Source organism: Colossoma macropomum, unplaced genomic scaffold, assembly GCF_904425465.1.
Source record: "Colossoma macropomum unplaced genomic scaffold, Colossoma_macropomum, whole genome shotgun sequence".
Classification (NCBI taxonomy): Eukaryota; Metazoa; Chordata; class Actinopteri; order Characiformes; family Serrasalmidae; genus Colossoma; species Colossoma macropomum.
Window position 1 is genome coordinate 32741251 of NW_023494795.1, and position 22155 is coordinate 32763405.

At 37.5% G+C, this 22155-nt stretch overlaps 1 protein-coding gene across 1 annotated transcript; it reads left to right on the forward strand.

The window, feature by feature from the left end:
* Nucleotides 1-6974: 6974 nt before the first annotated feature.
* Nucleotides 6975-20578, forward strand: rd3 (retinal degeneration 3, GUCY2D regulator). Its single transcript, XM_036582221.1, has 3 exons — nucleotides 6975-7145; nucleotides 9823-10142; nucleotides 19355-20578. Exons 2-3 carry the CDS (start codon nucleotides 9856-9858, stop codon nucleotides 19719-19721), a joined length of 654 nt encoding a protein of 217 aa, XP_036438114.1. The 5' UTR covers nucleotides 6975-7145; nucleotides 9823-9855; the 3' UTR covers nucleotides 19722-20578.
* The last annotated feature ends 1577 nt before the right edge of the window (nucleotides 20579-22155 follow it).

Here is a 22155-nt window from a genome sequence, read left to right on the forward strand (position 1 = left end):
ACCAGACGTCCACCTATAAAAGCTCCCTAACCGAAAGTTATTAAATGACATGGTTATGAATACGCTGCCTGATTTCTGAGACATAGTTTTATGATAGTTTTGTGAAAGTTGAATGTGTTTTTTTCATTAACATTACATATAAAAACTACATATAAAAGACACATGTAGGTTCACTGGTGGTTTTGAATAGTAAAGGAAATGGCTAAATTAGTGTCAAAGCCTTAGTTCCTATCAACTCTTTTTATATTTCTGATCAATTTGGTAAAGTTAAAATAACAACATGAGTGCAATGTTTGAATATGAGAAACAAATATGTCAGTGAACTATGTTTTAGAAAAACTCAATACAACAGACTGTTTTATACTTGAATTATGCACCAACATTCATGCCCTGTTTGCTATTATGACCCTGTAGTATGAAAATAAGAAGCCATTGGAGTGCTTTAGTCATACCATAAAACATGGAACGTAGAGGCCTGTGTTTCCTGAATGACCACACAGTGTGCGTAATTGGTAAAGTAGGAAAAGATCTTCACCTAGTGGTCAGAAAGTGAACTGCGTACATATACTACTACACATATTCAGTTAACTCATTTAAAGCAATTGTAAAAGCTTTTATTCAGGTAATTGAGTGTAAATTGGTCTCTTGTGCTGTCGTACTGCAGACAAACGCAGGTCAGTACAGTGATACTGAAAAGAACACAGTGAGGCCTGAGTGTTTAGAGGGTGCGTTATTACAGAGAGAGAGAGTAAGAGAAGAGAAAGAGAAGAATCTTCACCATTACTGTTAAAAAAAACCCAAAACCTAATGAGGATTTATTTTTACATAATGATCATGGCATTATGTAAAAGCATCAGTACTGATCTACATTTACTCTGGTCTTGCTGTAGAGCTCAGATCCACCCCCACTAAATGCCCTGAGAGAAAACCAGCACATGTCTCAGGATCTGTGTGCAGAAAGAGCTATAACAGCAATGCAGGAACAGAAGAAAAGGCCTGTGGGCTCATCACTGACACTGCAGCCCCACAGCCAGGACATCCGGCCTGAATGCATCATTAATGATGCAGAGTAATGATGTGTTTAACATGTTTTATCTAATTTAGTTACATTTTGCGCATAGTGCACACGCTGATGCACTCTTGTTGAGTTTGGGTATTTAGCAGACTGTCATTAAGTTACATTTTTCACTCCTACACTCCTGTCTTGCTTATTTCACATATTAAATGTATTGTATTATACTTATTGTTGGACTTTGAGCCTACAGTACTGTGCAAAAATCTGAGACCACTCTATTCATTTAATTTTCCAAAACCTTTTACACCCTCAACAACTAAATATATTACTACTCTTTACCTGCCATTCTTTTTAGTAGAATCACTTTCAATTTTTCAAAGAAATCTACTGGGAAATTCTTTCAGTTTGTAACATTTCTGTCCTGCTAGATCTGCCCCAGTCAACTGTAAGTGATATTATTGTGAAATGGAAGCATTTAGGAGCAACAACAGTTCAGTCACGAAGCGGTACACCACGCAAACTCACAGAGTGGGGGGGGGGTGTAAAGTGTGGTGTCATTGCACTCTGGAGCAGTGTGATGGTCAGTTGTCCATATACTTTTGGCCATGCAACTGGAGTAGAAGTACAAATGTAGCAGCTCAAACAACTACAAAAGTACTGAGCAACTTTCAGAACTGTAGTGGAATTAATTCATACATGCAGCAGCTGTCAGCACAGGAACTGTGTGTTATGCCCAATTCTTCACTTTTTGGATCTTTCTGGTCTAAAATAAAATGCTAAAGCCCCAAAGTGATAGAAGTGATCAACAGTAAAGCAAAATAGGAGCTGAACCAACACAACAGAATGGAATTAAAGTAAAAAAAATGGAATAAGAACCTAAACATTAATGACTAAGATCATTACTAGATTACTTTACTCACTAAGAACCTGTTTACACCTTGCATTAACATGTGTTTTATGTGGATAAACTTTGGCGGGGTTCCATTTACACTTTTCACTAAAATGCATCCTCAGTGTGACAAGATGACATCCAGTTTTATCTTTCCTGCACAACAACACATAGATCTTTTCTGTCTTCCTTTTTTTTAAAATAGGAGTGAACAAGCTTGGCCTGGACGCTTTCACTGGCCTGGAGTGCATGAAGGTTCTTGATTTGGACTCTTGTGTGTTCTCCATCTTTCGCTTCATTGTTTATTCTCTCACCTGCTAGTCAGCACTCAGCAGATGCACTTCCACATATGTAACTGTACATTTTTAATGAAAACACATTTCATTTATACCTGCTTTAATTGTGATCAAGATCTGTCTTGAAATGTGCTTTGAGTGATCTGATCGTAATCTGAACACAGTGCATCCTGGGTGTGTTTACACCTGGCTTTTAAAGATCAAGTGAAATCTGAACATGATCCGATCACTGAAAACACATGTTGATGTGGGGTGTAAACAGATCCTTTAAGCAGAGGTAAAATTGCTTCCATCTGAAAATACAAATCCACCAAATCTTACTGGAGAACATGAGGGAATGGAACTAATTACTATCAGTTGACACTACACACAGTTGTGGAGTACATGTGGAGCTCTTAGCTTTCAAACTGAAAGAAAAGGTTTAGAAAGGAAAAAGTGAGTAAGCGCATGAGATGAACAGAAACAGAAATGAAAATATCACAGAATGTGAAAGCTGGGAGTGGCTGTGAGAAGAGAAATAACACAGTACAAAATATAGTGCAAAATATGGGTCTTTCTGTGAAAAAGAAAAGAGAAATAAGCTTCATAAAAACAAAATGTGCACAAGTAGCATGAAACAGACGGAGGGGAAGACACCAAAGAGAACAGAGTTGCTAAATAAGCAGGTAAGGTTAACAGCACTGAGCTGTATCAACACCTGTTCCCTTTTCAATAACATGGTTCTGACAGTCCTGCAAGCAGTTAAAACAGAAACCTGACACCAAATCTTCCCCCTGCAGCTCTGCAGTGTTTATCCTGGTTTACTGCACCTGACTCAACTCCGCTAATGATCACACCCTTCCGTGTGAAGAGGAGGTGTCCCGCAGGGAAACAGAGAGCACTGCTAGCTGTGGGATAAACCTCACATACTATATCAGTGGTTGGCAACATGTGGATCCGGCTCTTTTACTGCCCTGTTGCGGCTCCTCAGCAGATATTTAGGTAAAAATAAAATAATCCTCCTTTAAAGTAAAATAAAGCTCTCCTGATCGTTCTAACAGTTTCAACATTAAAATTTCTTAAATGTTGGAGTCTCTGTCTCACCCAGCTAGTAGCTAACGAAAAGGCAAAGACAAAGATTTCAGACGAACATCGATAATTTGGAGACGAATGGACTGATTTGCATTTATAAGCACTGGTTTCCAGATATGGATAAGTTTCAGACTTTAAATTGACTTTGACTTCAGACTAAAATTCTTTTGCTTTGAGTGACGCTATGCCTTAATTAGGTCTATTTTATTAAAAGAAATGATTGAACATTCCGTTTTGTCACTATCAAAACAACCATAATGAAACTTTACCAAATGTTGCAGTAGTGACAGAACTCAGAAACACTAGCCAGTATTCAACTTGCAAACACAGCTGTAGTATGTGAACACAATATTGTGATTAACGAAACACATTTTCTGCAATTAAGTAAATGTTTTAATTTAGCCCCATCCATTCATGCTGAATTTATAAGGAGTATTTTAGACTCTTTCAAACTGTTTTTAAAGAGGCACAGCCAATCAGAAAGGGTTCATTTACATATGTCAGTCTTTTTTGCATAATTCAGTGAGTGAGATGTAAACAGAGTGATTCAGAGTGGTTTGGTGTGAAATGGTTCAGATTTCTTTACAGTGGTGGTGATAGGAACCAGGGGTCACCATGACTACAACACAAATATAGACATTTTATTTACTATTCAAAACCACCAGTTAACCTACTCGTGTTTTCTGAGACAATGTTTCAGACATCAGGCAGTGAATTCATAACCATTTCATGTAGTAACTTTCTGTGAGGGAGCTTTTAGAGGCGGATGTCTGGTTCCTATCACCACCACTGTGAACAATTCTGACTCGGTAAGTTTCTTTAGAACAGAGCATTTCACACCAAACCACTCTGAATGACTCTGTTTACACTTCAACCTTTTATTGTTTAATTAGTTATTATTAGTTAGTAATTAGTAATTGTTAGTTATAATTTTTGATAATTCAGTTCCCCTTTAAAGCGGCTCTGGTGCTCCTAACTTGGTTGTAATGAAACAGGCAGCCACATCGGCCCTTTGTGAGTAAGACTGGTGATCTCTGCTGTGCACAATTCATAAAATTTTGAAGATTTGGTGGAATTCTCCTTTAAACACACAGTAACAAAAACAGCCACAAACAAATAGAATAGAAAAGAAAAATACAGGATATGAGCCCTTTTATGTTTATGAAAAGCACATTCAGTCAGGTAGAGGTAGTGTAAAAAACTTTGAGATGAGGTAACTCCCTTGGCTCTTCCAAATCACAGTCAAATCCTGTGGGATGAAATGATGCCTTTTCATTTATTCATCTTTTATCATCTGCAGGTCAATTATTGACGAATATAAAAAAGAGTGAGGGACAACCTGGTTTATAATTTTGCTATGTCTTCTAGAAATGTTTTGGGAAGGTCATCAAAGCAACCTAATTGTATTATTTAATAAAAACACTTCATAAACGGTTTCTCTGAACAGATAAACAGAAGACTGATTAAACAGCACACACTGTGATTTCAGGACAGTGATGTCACTTCAGCCTCTAAAGACTCTGAATCTTTCCTCTAAATCTATAACAAGAACTAAGAATGACATCTGAACCAGCAGTCTGCACCCTGGTGAGCTCAATTACCATCATATGTAGGACCATGAGAGGGTAAGAGCTCGTCTGAACCATCTATAAGACGTTTTCTGGAATGTTCTTTGAAAATAAGCATTGACATTAGCTTGAACCTGTTTGGTGTGGTTTCTTGTTAAATGGAATTTAATTTTAGGTCCTATTTCTCTACAGCCTGAGTACACAGCTGATGTGGCTTAGTTAGCGCAGGGCTGACCTCACCCGTGTTGTGGTATTAGTAAGCCAGATTAGCTGAGACATCTGCTGAGATTTAGATGGGGGTTTTCTTCTCCATCTGCCAGCCTCCAGGCTCCTGCAAGCTCACATAGCTTTGCTCTGCTGTAATCGCGCTTTAGCCGATATTACTTTCCGATAAATAGATACGCGTCACTGGGGTTTGCTTTGAAAATAGCAGTACACAAATGATTACAGTTTTACATGGTGCTGTAAAATAACACAGAATTGATGGCTTTGTTTATACATCTTGAAGCATGAGATGCTTTACACAATGTCTCACAGTATTTAACCATGCTAGGCAAAAGGCTTTTCTTTTGATCAAGTCAGTGGGGAACCTTCAGGGCCTTCTAGGCCTTAAGAGATTTCACAGATGTCTATGAAATAAAAAATACAAACATGTCTGTAATTGTTAGTTATTTTTCCTCTAATATAATCATCACACTTGTTTAAACTCTGCAAGTGTTGCGGTAATACTTTCATTTCATTGTTAAGTTTTGGTTGGAAAGAATAGGGTTAAACTTTTGAAACAGCCAAAAGAAAATGATCCAATCAGGATTGTTTTCTCTGTAGGTAGATACAAGCATGCAAGCTCGGCCGTTGGTTAGGACTTCAGAAGCTGAACTGAAGGTCTTACACATTAGGTTAACTAACAACATAATTAGGAAGTGACAGATGAATCAACCAGTTTTGATTTATGGGCAGGGTGGGATCACTTTCGTAAGATAAAAATGTCACTGTAAGCCTTCTGGAAGTTCTCGATACATCACTGATTGTAAATACAAGCTGTAATCTAATCAGGTTTGGGTTAGCTGTTACAAATGGAAAACACAGATGGCAGCTCTATGCCTTTTTTACTGAAGGAATCACAGTAAAACTGTTATATACAAGCTCAAATATATATTAATGTCTGTTACAAGCTTCAAATAAAACATATGGAATGTCTTTTACTAGCTTCAAATGTCTAGATTTAATCTAGAATGGCCAAAAAATGTTTATGTAGGTCATGGCTAAAGTAGTACGTTAGCGCTAGGCTAACCATGTTAGCAGGTTGGCATTATCAGAAAGGTGTATTTTCTTTTGTTCTGACACCCGTGACTCAAACTGAAGGCCTAACTCATTATACACATTTTGACCACTGAATAAAGTCGCCACCTTCAATCTATAAAACTGCAAATGTACAAATTCATTGTACAAATCTTCATCCAAAACATCCCTGAAGTTTATTTAGCTTTGCACAGGAACAACGATGCTAATGCAGCGAACAAGTGATGGAAGCTAAAGGTCTTTAACTTACATGTGTCTTCTTAGTTTTATATGGAATGCTGTTGGAAAAATAACATTGCGAGGGACCGTTTAGAGGCATTCAACTCCACAGACGTCTGGTTCCTATCACCACCATTGTTCCAACAATTCTGACCAGAACATCATTCAGAGCGGTTTCTTTCTTACATCTGAAAAATCTGTGGAACTCCCCCTTAAACATCAATAAGCCTGCAGTTTAAGGGGTGTGAAGCCTTCACTTGTAAGTGTATGAGTTGATGGAGAGGGGAAACAAACAGTGACCAGTAAAGAGTAGTTAACCTCTCAGCAGTTAATGCCCCTCTGCCACATGACCTGTAAGCCCACACATGCTTATTAATCTCTTTTTCGCTGTACATGACCTCCTCGCTCAGGCCCTCATGCGTCACAGCTTTTCTCGGAGGCTGGCTCTGGACGAATAGGCTTACAGAGCATCGCTATAGCAACCACGAGCCAGCAACCACTTCAGCAGAGTGAGTGAGGGAGGGAGTGAGGGAGTGAATGTGAATTAGCTGTTCTCCCTTAAGATACGCGCTACAGGCTCTAAAGCCTCTGGGCCACCAGAGGGAGGGGGAGGGAGCCCAGAGAGAGACAGAGAGGGAGGAAAGAACAGAAGGACAGAAGAGCAGAGAGGAGTACGCAATGTAAACAAGGATAGAAGCTGAAAACAAAGGAGCAAAGCGAGATATTTGCAATCCTGGGATTTGTTATTTAGGAGTAAGCGGCCCACTGCGAAGGGAAAAGAGTTAAAGGTAGGTTTTGGGTTTATACATACTTAAGCTGCTGCTACTTTTATGAGGAGCTGCTGTGTCTGTCCTGTACTTTACTGATTTGTATTTGGTAATAATAATGAATGCATGTTCAGCAGAACAAAGGCGATGATGAGGGGTCTCAGGATGACTGGGTTTTAAAGGGATAACGTATAAATGCCTGTTGCTGATACACGTAATTACTATATACACTTAGAATTTTATAAATCTCTTAATTCCCTCTTTGTTGTCACAATACAATGTACTTGTTGCGTCTGAAGGGAACTTCCTCTGCTCTGTGGGTCTCTCGCTGGGTTCAAATACTATTAAAGTGTAGACTTTTCTCAAATTACTGATTTAAATCTGCTCCCTTATTTGATTTAAGGACATGAAATCATGAATGCAAATCATTTCGTCATCTAGCCAAGGGAATTCCAGAGTAAAGTTTAGTGTGTGGTGGGAAAATGGAAAAAGGGCTGTTTCCACAGAGCGAATGGTTAAGATCTTTCTAAATACAGTCTAATAATAAGTTTAGGGGTCTGATTCAAACACATCATGTTGTTAGAACCATGAAATGTTTTATTTACTAAATGAGATGAGATGTGTCAGCAAAATTTTAGCTGACTAAGGCTAGTAGTTAGAGGTGTTGTATCCTGGGGGAGCCAAACCCTCAGACACATAACAGAGACGTACAGGGCGAAACCTCAAAAGGGATTTTGCAAATTGAAAGGCTTGGAAAAATGAATTCATTTTCATTTGCTAGTTAAATCAAACTCAGACAGGCAGCTTAGATCCAATCAACTTGGGTTACACTAGTACAGAAAGAAGACAACTAAAGAAGACAACTACTAATTATTATTATTATTATTAGTAGTAGTAGTAGTATTAAAAACAACAATCGATACTTATAATTACAAAACACAAAAATCATACAGATCCCAAGCCAGTCCTGCACATTGGCATTTGGCCTCATTGGCCTCTCTGTAACCCAGCTTTGGATATCTGCTGCTTCTGTTTTCACATACAGCAGGCTTTTTTTCACATATTTAGCTTAGGGATCGACCAATATGTGTTTTTCTTTGCCATTATCAATACCGATTATCGGTAGACAAGAAAACTGATAACTGATATATTGGGCCGATTCCATTGACCATAAATTTTAAATTTAAATAGTGTGAAAATTTATAGGAACACAATTCCTACAAAAAATGAACATTAAGTGAATGTAAGTGTTTAATGAAATACTAACACTAAACATTTGAACATCATAAAATAGTACATGGAGTTTCCAGACAATATAAATGTGAAAATTATGATCAGAAAGTGTAATGATACGTTTCAAAATAAACTCTAATAGTTAACAAAAACCCTTTCTAATAGGTCTTTAAAATGATACTAAAAATATGTAATGGTAACTCAAAACGAGGCACAGAAATAAATTTCATTTCTCACTATTTTTGCAGAGGTTTTCTTGCCAAATATTGGAAAATGATAAATATAGGACCTGATTATTGGTTGAGCTGATCAGTTGACCTCTACTTTTGATTTAGTAGTAGTAAACCAGATTGCAGAATAACTATTTAAGAAGCACTAAACATTTGAACAAGAAAGTAGGGTAATATAAAGAAAATAAGAGTGGCCCAAGGACAGGTACACCACAGCCAATGTCATGCTTTCTAGATAACAATTGCCAAGAGTAACAAAAAAACTGTCCTTCAGTAAAATATAAGTAAACCACTTCAGACAGTTTAGACAGATCAAGAACTGATCCAAAACAGAATAATGTAAAAAAACAGCGTCAAACACAGCCGTAAGGTCCAAAAGGACATTAACTGGGTTGGGATGTAATGGAATACAAGTATCAGGAATACATATTCAGAATACAGAAGTTAAGTATCTGTATTCAGACCAGGTTACATTTTGTTAAGGCAGTATTTAGAATACAGCTACTTTTCCCATTTTTAGGAGAATGCTTAAAAATGTACGCACTCAATAAAATAACACAATCTTCATTAGAAACACCATCAATTCTTGTTTATTAACTATTTTAGAGTCAGTGCATGGCATGTAGCAAACATGCTTGTTAGATGAATTCTAAAGAGGAACTCAACAGCTTCTTTACAAACACTGAAGTTCCTGCTAAAGCCTGAGTAGACTGATAAATCAATATGATCAGTTATTAATCTTCATGTTACTGAGCTCTGCTAAAGCCTGAGTAGACTGATAAATCAATATGATCAGTTATTAATCTTCATGTTACTGAGCTCTGCTAAAGCCTGAGTAGACTGATAAATCAATATGATCAGTTATTAATCTTCATGTTACTGAGCTTACTTGAGAGATAATCAAACTATTAACAACAAACTACTAATAATCTCCTCAGTAGTGGGCATGTTTATGAGTGATAAGTTTAGCATCTGTGCTGTACCGGAATCCAGCTTGAGGGAATCATGGGAGCAACAGTGAACTGAAGCAGGCAAATCATTACATAAAGACAACCAGTTTGTTATGTATTGTAATGAAACGCATTACTGAATACATTTAGGACAGTGTATTCAGTATACAGTGTTGTTCTCATTAGTATTCGGTCACTTACAACTTTTGCCAAGGCTGTTTATATACAAAATCTGTATAACACAGCTGGATATCTGCTGCTTCTATTTTTTCATGCCTGATCCAGCCCTGCAGGATAAAAGTGCATTGACTCTGGGCCATGTCGTGGTTTATCTGGAGCGAGCCTCAGTACCGGCGGCCCCGGCGTGACCCCTCCGAGGTTGTGACAGACACGCTGATGCTGGAGCTCAGCTGGCAACTGAAGGAGGCTCAGCGGCTGCAGCGTGAGCGGGACAACCAGTACCGCAGGTTACAAACAGGTGTCGACTACAGCTGGCTCATGAGCGCCCCCCGCAGTACCTTTGACATCAGCCAGGCAGAGAGACTGGCCCTCGAGGAGCTGTGCAGCAAAGTGCAGCCTTCTTACTGCGGGGCAGTTATACTAAGGTAACTAACACACATTTACACAGGAGTGTACCTGCATTCCCAAGGCCCTACGTTCCCTGTGATCCTTATATGATACAATATATCTCAACGTGATTCATTAAGAAAACCTATTAAAGGGTTCTTACGGTCATGATTAGCATAAATGAGCCAATATTTCAACAGAAATGCACTTGAACTTGGCTAGACTGACCTCAGAGAGAGATAATAGATATAAATACATAGATGCTGTTGTTCTCAGTCTGAGGCGATACATCTGATCTGCTTGTAAACAAATACTGGTGTACTGAGATATGATGAGACATATGCTGGACATAACCTTATTACCCAACCAATTTTTTTTGCAATTTTTGTTATAATTGACAGGCATTTCTGCATGCTGCTGATTGTTTAATTGTTCAGTTTACATGCTGTTATATTTGCAAAAGCACACAGACTACCAACAGTTGGACATAAACAGTCAAAATTGAAATGAAGCAGCGGAAAACAGCCATAAGAAGTGTCTGAGTGAAATAATATTTTCGTTGCTGTCCAAAGAAAAAAAGTATCTCCAAAATAGCAACTTTACAGGAGAGGGCAAAAACACTCTTACCTTTCCATGTATGTTATGTAAAGAGCTTTTATTCCAACTGATTTTAGAGCATTTCTATTGGTCCATTCATCATGACATCAAGGACAGCTGGTGTGTTGAAATTATGTAGAAAAATAAAAATTGTCAAAAAGGGAGATACATGGTATTTTGTCATGGTATATTTTCTTTGGACAGCGACAATTTACATTTATGTAAATGCTTACAGGTAGTGATGGGATCCCTCTGAGCAAAGTGACAGCAGATCACATACATCCTAACATTAATGTTAAACTGTCATAAAAATATGTTTTTAGAGCAGATCCATACAGGATGTAAACATCGAGTGTAATTGTTGAGCTCAATCTGAGTCTGTAGAAATGACCACAAAGTGCCAAGCAGATTTCTTTCTTTAGACGATTTGTATGATACATTTGATACATGTATGGTTTGGAGTGCTAAAGTTACAATTAACGAACACTACTTTACACAGATTTCTGATGTTTTGTTAGTGATGGTTAGCCACCTGTCTGGAGCAGCAGCAGAAAACTAATTCAGTCTGGGAATTTAGCATGTGTTTTGTTAGGAACAGTGACACATCAGCAAACACATCAGTGTTGGGAATTACTTCCTAGCTTCATGCACAAACATATGAACGGCATATAAACCCAGATTCCACATTAGATTAAGATATGGCTAATTCAGTTGTGTGCTAGCTTTGTTGTGTTTGTTTACGAATATATTAGTTCACAAAGTTCACAAAAGTCGGCACATACATATCTACCCATGTCAGGGATACTGGGAGCCATTTTAAGTTGAGAATGCTAAAGTTTTAAGCAGCATATAAGTGATGTAAACAACACGTACATTTCTTTGGGATAATTTACATCAACCAGTGTGTGTTTAGCGATGCATCCACAAAGCAACCAGCAGTTGCTGAGGGAAGTGATTTGGCTCACTTTAATGAAAATACATCGCGTAAACAGTGCACAGCTACTGTAGATTTAGAATATATACATATCAAAAAAATAGGAAAGAATAAACTCTCTAAAACAAAAAAAAGGGTCTTCAGAGCTCTCTGTTATTATTTTTATTATATTACTATTATTATTAGTATTATTATTATCATTAGCAGTTGCTGTCTAAAAAATTGGGAGTACTACAGCCCCCTCAGCTCCCCAGCTTCCTACATCTGTGCTGTTTTTTAGCAGGTCAGCAGTGGATTATCATAAATAAGTGAACACTGACACAAATAATTAAAACACTAAAGCTAGCTAACACAGACACTAGCTATCTACTCTGAAACCCTGACCAATAGGACAAAAACCTGATGGTTTTACTTTCTAGTGGGAATTGGCTTAATGGGTACCAAAAAAGACCCCTAGTTTCCTGTAGGACACCTTCAGATCCCATTAGAAAACCATCATCTGGAATCAGTCCCAGAAAACCAGTTAAACCATTAGGGTCCAAAACACAAAATACCATAGTGACTATTGGACAGCATTAGGCAGTGTCTATTTACACTAAGCGAAAATAACATTACCCACACAGTCTGGCTATTGCACAATCATGTAATTAAAACACATCAAAACACTTATTTTTGTTGCCACTTATTTTTGTTACCTCAAAAATGAGGTAGCATTTGCTGCTTTTGAGGGAGAAGTGAATAGTAAGGTTTTTTAGTATTAACTAGAAAATAAATGGTCACTTTTCCATTCACTACTCAATAAATATTATATTTAAAACATCAGTGTTGCTTGTTTCTATAGTGTAGTGGATCATCTGGGAAAAGGGGGAATTTTGTTTGTTCTGGCAACACAAGTTCTGGCACGTTGGCTGCTGAAATTATTAATTCAAGTCAGTTTAAGTCATGGCGGTACAGTGGCGCAGTAGGTAGCGCTGTTGCCTCACAGCAAGAATGGTTCGATTCCCTGGCCGGGCGACCAGAGTCCTTACTTGTTGGAGATGTGCAGTCAGGCTGGTTGGAGATACTGAATTGCCCCTGGCTGTGAATGTGTGTGTGAATGTATGTGCCTTGAGATGAACTGGTGGCCTGTTCAGGGTGTTTCCTGCCTTCTGGCCAATGAGTATTGGGGTAGGCTTCAGCAACCCCCACGACCCAGGAGGATAAGCAGCTATAGTGAGTGAGTTTAAGTCAAGACAGCACGTTTGTGTACCTTCATGTTTCTACATGATTACATCCGTTCATTATTATTGTCTTAAATAAATTAGAGCAACTTACATTGTTGCAAATTAAAATTATAATGTACTTTTAATAGATATAAGGACATATTTGATTTTTTATAAAAGGACATCGAGATATAAGCAAGTGCAAATGTGAACAATAGCAATAACAACTTAAAACAAATCAAATGAGGACAGACACCCCCTAACGGGAGAAAGGAAGAGAGAGAGAGTTGTTGAGAGTTGTTGTTGTCCCTTAGCATGATTCATTTCATTAGAAATGAAAAGAAATTGTATAAATAGCAAATAATTATGTAAATTGACTTATGTAAATGTATTATGTATTAAGTTATGTAAATAGCATCACATTACTTTATTGAGACTTAATGTTTAAAGCATCTGCCAGAGTTTGAATGGTTTCTATAATTCTTAGTTTTTTAATTTTTCATTTTTAGTGTAGTTAATTAAACGTTATCCTTGTCGGACAGAGATCCTCTTTGGCTGCTGATTTTCTTAGCACACAGCATATATAAGCTGATTTAGTTCATGGGTAATTTTAGCAACAAAACATTAGCTACTTTGCTATGTCAGCTGCAAGGTTAGCCTGGAATATGCTATGCAAAATAATAAGGCCTAATACTGATCTAGCAGATATAGAGTGAGGCTGGCATCACTTTTTATTCTCTTCCACATGGGAAAGCCACTCTGATGTTCACTCTGATCTTTGCAGTCGGGTCTCATTCTTTCCTTTTCATTTTCTGTTCCTCTGTCTTGTTCTTCTTGGTTTGTTTGTCAGTTTTTGTTGCTGTAGGAAGCATAGGAACTGACAATTTTAGAGTTATTTTCCCTGCTGTTATATCTTACAAGAAATAATCAGTTGTCACACTGGGTTTTATCACAACTCAGGCTCTGTACAACTCTGCTAGCTTGCTATGTAATGCTTTAGGCCAGGGCTTCTCAATATTCTTTTTTTAATAATTGGAATAATTTTACCAAATATTCCAAAAAGCATTTTGATATAAAAATCAGTGACCCTATCTTTAACCTCAATAGTGATCAAAATTCCCTTAGGGAATTTCCCTATGGGACAAAATTCAGAGTGGTTTGGTGTGAAATGTTCCATTCTAGACAAACATTCAGTCAAAATTGTTCACAGTGGTGGTGACAGGCACCGGAGATCCACCTCTAAAAGCTCCTTCACAGAAAGTTATTACACGAAATGGTTAGGAATACACTGCCTGATGCCTGAGACGTTGTTTTACAATAGTTTTAAATGTATTTTATTAGATTTCTCACTATTTTACCTTACCAATATTCCATATAAAAGCTCAGAAGATGCATGATGCTTCACTGGTGGTTTTGGATAGTAAACAAAATGCCTATATTTGTGTTGTAGAATGACTTTGATCTCATTGTTTTAAGTATGTAGAAAGTTTTTTCTGCAGATATGCTCTACTAACTTGTTGAGCTCCGTGTTGATGAGCATCTTCAAATATGTATTAGGTAATGTCCCTTATGGGTAATTATGCACCTTTAGACCTGAGCTAACTGGAGCCAAGCCATTTCTACAATCTGTTAATTACAGCTGTCTTATGGAGGGTGGGCATCAACGTTGCTCCATAATGGCTCATTATTTAGAAAGGGCAGTCATGTGACAGCTGGAGTAAATATCAGTGGGTAATTTTACAGTGTGGCCTTTCTTTCTGAAGAGATGCAGTGTCATTATGGGACTGTGTTGGATGCAGCATCTATGCTTCTGTCCCCAAAATGGACAGTCAGTGTGTGTGTTCACAACTACAGGCTTTCATAGAATGGACGTCAATAGACTTCAGTCTTCACAGGAAAACAAATGATATTTCATGATCTGTTCTGCTTTTGGTGCAAGTTTCACAAGAGACTGGCTAGAGGACTGACCACCAAGAAGCTGCTTTAGGATCAGCAGGATGGACAGTGATGTGCTGGCCAGCGTCTGCCCTGCTGATCATATTAGAAGTCCATTTAGGCCCCAGAGGAGTTTTTACCTGTCAGAAGCCATTATGCAGGGTTTATGTGGAGTATATGATCCAGATGTCTTATTCTGCCAGAGCAATGAAAAAGCCTCATCTTATGCTTATGATAGTAAGTAACTTTCTGATGAAAAAAACAGGAGCCTAAATTTTAGATCCTCTGAGGCCTAAATAAAACTCGATCAGCAGGGCAAAGTGGCTTTATGACACCTATTATCAAAAGTGCTATAAATAAAACTTGACTTGAGCTTTTAGGACAATAATCAAACATACAATTGCATCCAAAAGTCTGAGACCATGTTAAACCCACTAGGATTGTTTTCATTTAATGCTGCAAATAAACAACAGAACATTTTAGAATTTTGAAAACTAAGACAAAGAAAAGTTACAACAAGTAAAATGAAGAATGTTCATGATTCTGCTCTATTTCTAGGTCATTATTTAAATTCAAATTATAACCACGTTATGGCCTTTGCGCAAAAAGGCCAGATTGTTGTTGTTTATTTATTTATTGATTTATTTTTATTGTGCACAACAGACTAAGCATAGTGAGGATTAAGATACAAAAAATAAAACAAACAAAACAGTGCAGAAGAAGTGCAAAAAGCCCAAAAGGTAAAAGTACTTTCCCAACTGAATTAACTAACATATAGATGATTTTTCTGCTTAAACAGATGGGAAGAAATGTGCTAATCAGAGGCTTTTTTACTAGTAGTGGTCAGCATAGTGCCAGCTTGAGTGTACGCAGTCATTATAGCAAAATGGCGACAAACAACAAACAAACAAACAAAGATTCTACTGTTCACTCAGATTGTTGTGCTGATAACATAATTTTAATGAAATAGTTTGTATTAAATTAGAAAATGACTCATTATTTTCACTAGGGGTCTCAGACTTTTAGACCTCACTGTATATTTACAAAAATAGACAATAGCCAAAGTCAATAGTAAGATCCCACTAAAGATGGAATGGGTTTAGGATTCTTCTTAAAACAGAGCTGAATTAAAAAACGGTTTAATTGATTATTAATCATTAAGTCCTGCTGCTTATGTTCATATTCAGAGTTCACTGCAAGTTATGTAAGAGTTTAAATATTGGGCTGTAACAAAAAGAGGAGGGTCATAAAATTTTGCCACATTTTAAAGTATTGACAGGTTCGAGGGACGACCCCACATTTTCTCAAACAGGTAAAAGGGGTTCTTATACATTATACCACGTCTATTTTTTCTAGTTCCTGAGGTCAGAGGGCACCGCCACATGCACTTTTGATTACTGGCCAGGGAATTTTTTTAGGTTAGCTAAGTACTTTTTGTTTGAGTAGGCAAGTGAGGTTAGGTTAGGTGAGGTTAGGATTTGTTTCATGTGTCATTCTAGTTATCGTAGCACACTATTTTTATTTTTTATTTTTGCTTAAGTGAAATGAGGTGACGCATGCAGCCCATGCATAAAGTTTTCAGGAGGCACAAAATTCCTACCAAGAAATAGTTCAGCAAGAAATCAAATTTACGTAATTTTCAACCCAAATGCAGCCAATTGGCCAAAACATTTTGCTTCTTTAGGTTGGATCTGGCAGTGCTAGGCTAATGGTGCTAATAAACACTGGAAGTAAATAGTCACCAAAAGCATTTCATAGCAAAATCTTTTCTTTTTTTGATTTGAATTGCGTTGATGTGCTTTGTAAAGTAGTTCGGAAAAAAAGAAGAAAGAAGAATCTGGAAAACGGGCATGGACAGTTTATTTACACATGTAGGCTAAAACTGGAACATTATTATCCACTGCTTTCCAGTACTACTCTGCCTTCAAACTCTGGGAGGTTGTTTACTTTCTCTTTGTCTTCATTGTGCTCACTTACTGTTATGAAGCTAAGACCATGAAGCTTCCTATTCACCAGCTTGTTATTGGAATTTTCCATTCCACCTTAAATGGTGCAGCAGTTGAGGCACCTCATTGTAACTGCTGCACCATTTAAGGTGGAATGAAAAATCTGAATTGGAAGCTAACTTCAGTGAACACACTTTTAACACAATTACTGTTTATTATTTAATAATAATATCACAACATTAATATGTTGACAAAAAATGTAACATATTGGGCAAAAAATAAAACATAAAATGTGGCCTATGCAAAGGTTAGATTTTATTAGATTTTTCCAATATGTTAAAATCAGCAACTGATTAGAATATGTGTTAAAATTTGCATTGAAGATGGCATATTTAAGTCTGATCTCTGTGTCTACAGTGAGTATGAAACTTATCCTGACAATGATCTGCTTAAAATCAAAGTATTCGCAAAGTAAAGGCATTACACATTGAGAAACCTGGTAACTGCTTCATTTTAATAAATGAACTGCTACATAATCAAAGAAGTTGATAAGAAATGTAAGGAATTGACAAGCTAATAGCCTCCAGACACTTTATAAATAAGTTCTTCAGAAAGAGCTTTCCATGTTCGCAAAGGAAACGCACACCGGCTGATTCAAACGATGGAGATAAAACCCAGTATGGTGACCTATTTTAAGGCTTCCTAAGAACTCCTTGGCCTCTGGAGAGTGAAATAAGTGGCTTTGGCAGGCTGAAGTCTCGGCACATGGGGGAGCCATTATCCTTAGGCCCTGATGAGCCTCGAGCTTGAGTGCTGATCACAAACACAAAGGGCAATTAGCGGCAGAACTGCTAACATGTCCCAGACAGAACATTCAGACTGAAACTGCTGAATGAAAAAGGGACAAAAGTGAATCTCAACCATGAATAATCACATGTAGCTTTAAAATAAAAGCCCCCCAAAAGTCTTCAAGCCCCTTAAAATTCATCAGATTCATTTGGATTACAAATGACACTTTGATATTTTGTGCTGTCTTGTATTTTATTTTTAAAGAATGAACCTCAAAATTTATTAATTTAAGGTGATATTGGTTTAATGCAGTGGTAAACCGCAACTATCAGAGCTACACATTTAATCCAGGCTATAAATGTAAACTCTTAGTCAGAACATGAGTGCTAAAAGAACACCTCCACCATCTAGTAATTTGTTAGTGCTAAGCTAACAGTGATTCATGTGAACATTGTTTGGTTGTTCTAGATTAAACACAGACATTTGAAGCTTCTGTTGAAGCATGTTGAAGCTTGAAGCTTGTGACATGTTACTATATCTTTGCTGTCCAAATATCTCAGTTTTTCAATTTTTATTTTTCTCTGTCTTTTAAGTTCAGCAGCTTCATGATGGATAGACCAGTAGAAATGCTCCAAAATTGCTTAGAATAAAATCTTTTTACAAAATGTGAAATCAAAGTGTTTGGTTTATTCCTCAATTCATAATTATGCTTATACTTCATCTAATACATTAGGGCTTCTAACACTAAGACTTCTCTTCAACTCCTGAAGTTTAGACCAATAGGAGAGTTTGTTTAGTTATATCTACCTAGATACCAAGGAGAAAAGCAATTTCTGATTGGCCAATTTTCCACTCAGCTTTTCAAGTATTTAACAATTTTGTTTCCAACCTAAACTTAACAGTGAAACAAGAGTAGTAATGTAATACTTATCCAGTAATATTCCACCTTCAAACTCTGAGAGCCTGTTTACTTGCACAGTTTAAATAAAAACATGATTCTATAAAATACAAATTAACTAAAAATTGCAGACACCCATTTTTTAGCTCCCAGAAATCATTAGGCATTCTTTGAAGGCCTAGAAGGCCCCTGAGGGTTCCCCACTGGTTTTATGTAAGAAAATATTGAGTGACAAAAAATACTAACTGAAAAATATTGTTTGCATAATTACTCAACCCCTGAGCTGTGGAGGCTCCAAGTTTTCACAGATGAAAGATATTGGCCTAAAGAAAACTGTCTTACAATTGGCCTCACATTTTCAGTTCAATTACTATTTGTCAGAGTGGGAATCTGAAGAAAAGCTGTGAAAATAGGACCAAAGAGCATCCTAAGGGAATAAGAGATAAAGTAATAGACATTCACAAGATAGGAAGAGGCTACAAAATAACTGAGTGTTTGGATATCCCAGTGAGCACTGTTGGATCAAATGTCTGGAAATGAAAGCTGCATCATACCACCCAGGAACTGCCTATCCATCCCTCAAAACTCAGCATCAGAGCAAGAAGAGGACTCTGTGAGGGAGAGAGGCCAACAATCACGCTGAAGGAGCTACAGAGTTCAGCTGAGATTGTGTGACGCAAAGCTAATACTGCTCATTCCTCAGCAAACATACCAACAGTGAAGTATGGTGGCAGCAGCATCGTGTTGCAGGGAAATCTGGGCATCTTGTTAAAATTGGAGGATTGGTGCAAAATACAGAGAGGTACTGAAAGATGACCTGCTTCAGTCTGCTAAAAAAAAACAAACAAAACAGAGTTCAACTTTTCAGGAAAGCAATGATCCCAAGCACAAAGCCAAAGAAGGAGCAGAAATATGATCTGTTATTAATTTTCCCATGTTTCCTCTGCAGGTTTCGCCAGGTGCTGATGGAGAACGAGCCAGAGGTGCAGGAGGTCTCTGGACTGTTCCGCTCAGTGCTGCTAGAGGCTCTGGACCGGATGCAGGCGGAGCAGGAGGCACAGCGTTTGTCCCGTCAGTGGAACAACAAGCGCTCTATCAGCCTGTCCCTGCTCAGCTTTAAGTCGCGAGTGCGCATTAACCCTTTTGGCAGCTCAGTGGGCCTGACCGCCAGCAGTTACAGCTCAGATGAGGGCGTCGGAGAGCTGCAGACTGTGTCCCAGGATGTGGAGAAGGGCCTCCAGCACTCAGCTGACAGGGCACAGCGGGTCTGGAGCATGCCTGACTTCAGACACAAAGGCATCAATGGGAACGTGTAGAAGATCATTAGACTGGGAGACTCTGAAACCTCACTAAAGCAGATCTGACTTTAATAAATGAATGTAAAGTGTATGGATTGAAGCAACAGCTTGGCCAAATATCAAATTTAAAAAGTCTCCTCTTACCCCAGATTTTGTCGATCAGCCAAGACTTATTTGATGTCTGAAGTTAGCTTATTTACTTTTGCACTGGAGCTAATGTAGCTAACAAACAGGCTTGTATCCCACCAATTAGCATTGTGCGAACTGTATTCTTGCATAATTTGGCAAAGGAACAACGTTTCTACATCAATAATTTCATAAAACAGCAGAATAGATCTCACAATGCCTGAGAAAAAAAGGAATTGTGGCTTCAATCTGGCTGCTGCTGCTGTTTTTAGCTATGCTAATGTACCATATTTATAAAGTATGTTAAAGAATGTTAGAAACCACATAAGCAGGTCTGCTAGAGATTACTGAAAAACTAAACACGGTTTGAGACAACTGTGTGATGTTTTAGGCCTGCACTTAAGTTTATAGGCTCTATGCTAATTATAAGCTTCTATCACTTGTTAGCTACATTAGCCTTGTAGCTCCAGTGTAAAACTAAAGAAGCAAACTTCAAACACCAAACATGTCTTGACTGACATTTGGGGTAAAAGGAAATGTGTAAATGTAATTTTGGCCAAACTACTGCTTTAACTTCAGTGGTAAATATGGGAGATATCCAGCATATCCTTTAACAGCAGTGTTTCTGAATACATATACAACAGCACCTCTGTGGTGAACCAACAGAAAACTTTGTGCAATACATTAAACTTGAGTTGAAGCAATGTCTTTTTCCTTTAAACTGTATAAATATTACAATGGAGTATGAGTGTAAGAGTGTATGAGAGTTTGTATATTGTCATATTCAAGACAACTAAATTTTAAACTCTGTAACTGCAGTAAGTATGAATTTATATTAAATGATATAATCAGCAACTGATGGCCACTTTAATTACCCCCATTTACATGAAATGTAAGAATTATAAGACCTACAGCCCAGTGCAAAAGTCAGAGACCACCCTTAATTGAATTAATTCCCAGCCAAAACAGGTATTAAGTACATGTTATTCATTTCAGTTTCTCAAAGAAATCTGCAGACACGAAGTTCAGTCTTAGAAGTTGGTTGATCATTTTCTGAAGTAATCAAACACATTCGGTATTGTTGAGGTCTGGACTCTGGGGTGGTCAGTCCATTGTTCAGCTTCTTTGTTTGATATGTCTCCTTTTCTCAGTGAGGTTCTTCTTGACAGCTACACATCCTTTAGACCCACAGCGCTGAGTCGTCTTCTCACAGTGGAAGGATGGACAGAAACACCTGTGGATGTTTTCAGATCTGAAGCAGCTTGATTTTCTCCTCTCTCTCAAAGATGAAAGCTTTATGTGCTGTTTATCTGATTGGGGCAGTTTTGGTGTCCAACAGGTCTTCCAGGTGGTTGTTAGGAGCCCCATTTTCTCTGTAGCTTTCAATCAGTTTTTAAACTCCAGTTTTGGAAATTCTTGTTTTTTCACTTTGACATTCTGCTTCCTTATAGAAGTGGATTCTCTTACATATAATCTCCTCAAAAATATCTCCTGGAAAATGAATAAGTTTTCAGGACAGAAAATTAAATAAATACTTTGACACAGTAATGTATACATTATTACAGCTACACCAATAATTAACTTTTAAAAAGTTAATGTTGTCATTCCGCATTTATTAAAGATTATATAACATGGTGCAGAAGTCTTGGACAGCGAAGAAAAACTGTTTAAAGTTATTTATCTGGCAGTAAGTTTGTTTTTGCCCATAAAAACACCATATAACATTGAATTTCAATACAAACATAAATACTGTAGTCTATAGTTTTAAGTTTTCAGTTAAGTTATAAATTATAAGTTTGAAGAAAACAGGTTTGGTTCCCGACTTCCCGCTGCTCTCCATCCATCACATGGATTTTTTTTTTTCAATTCCATCAGCAGCACCTGATTTAATTTAATAAAGGACTGTTAAATAAACTAGATGCTGGATGGGAACTGTTCTGGAGTTCCTTGAGAAGAGTGCTGAGAATTGTTAACAACCACAATTGATTGTTTATTTGTATTTATTCTAACTTTGACTAAGAAAGAGTCAGATGACTAAGACCTTTGCACAGCCTTGTACTTCAGATCAGACATTTAAAAAAATGAGAAAAAAGTAAGAATTCGTCACAGCTGAGGCCAAGCAAACAATAGTAATGAGAGTTATGTCTTTCAGGCAAAGGGGGCTGAGTAAGTGTTTTTAAACTGCCAAGTGCAGTATTTTGTTTTTGAACAAATCTCGATTATACATAGAATTTCTGATGAGTTTGGATCTGAAGTGCTGGTGTTCAGTTAGAGACTGTAGCTCATCTGTTTGTGTTGTCCATCCTCTAGTCCTTCATCAGTGGTC

Excerpts from the sequence above, each read along its gene's own strand:
- rd3 (XM_036582221.1), top strand. The coding sequence starts at position 9,856 with ATGTCGTGGTTTATCTGGAGCGAGCCTCAGTACCGGCGGCCCCGGCGT. Across the intron at positions 10,143-19,354 it reads TGCGGGGCAGTTATACTAAG|GTTTCGCCAGGTGCTGATGG; the intron begins GTAACTAACACA and ends TTTCCTCTGCAG.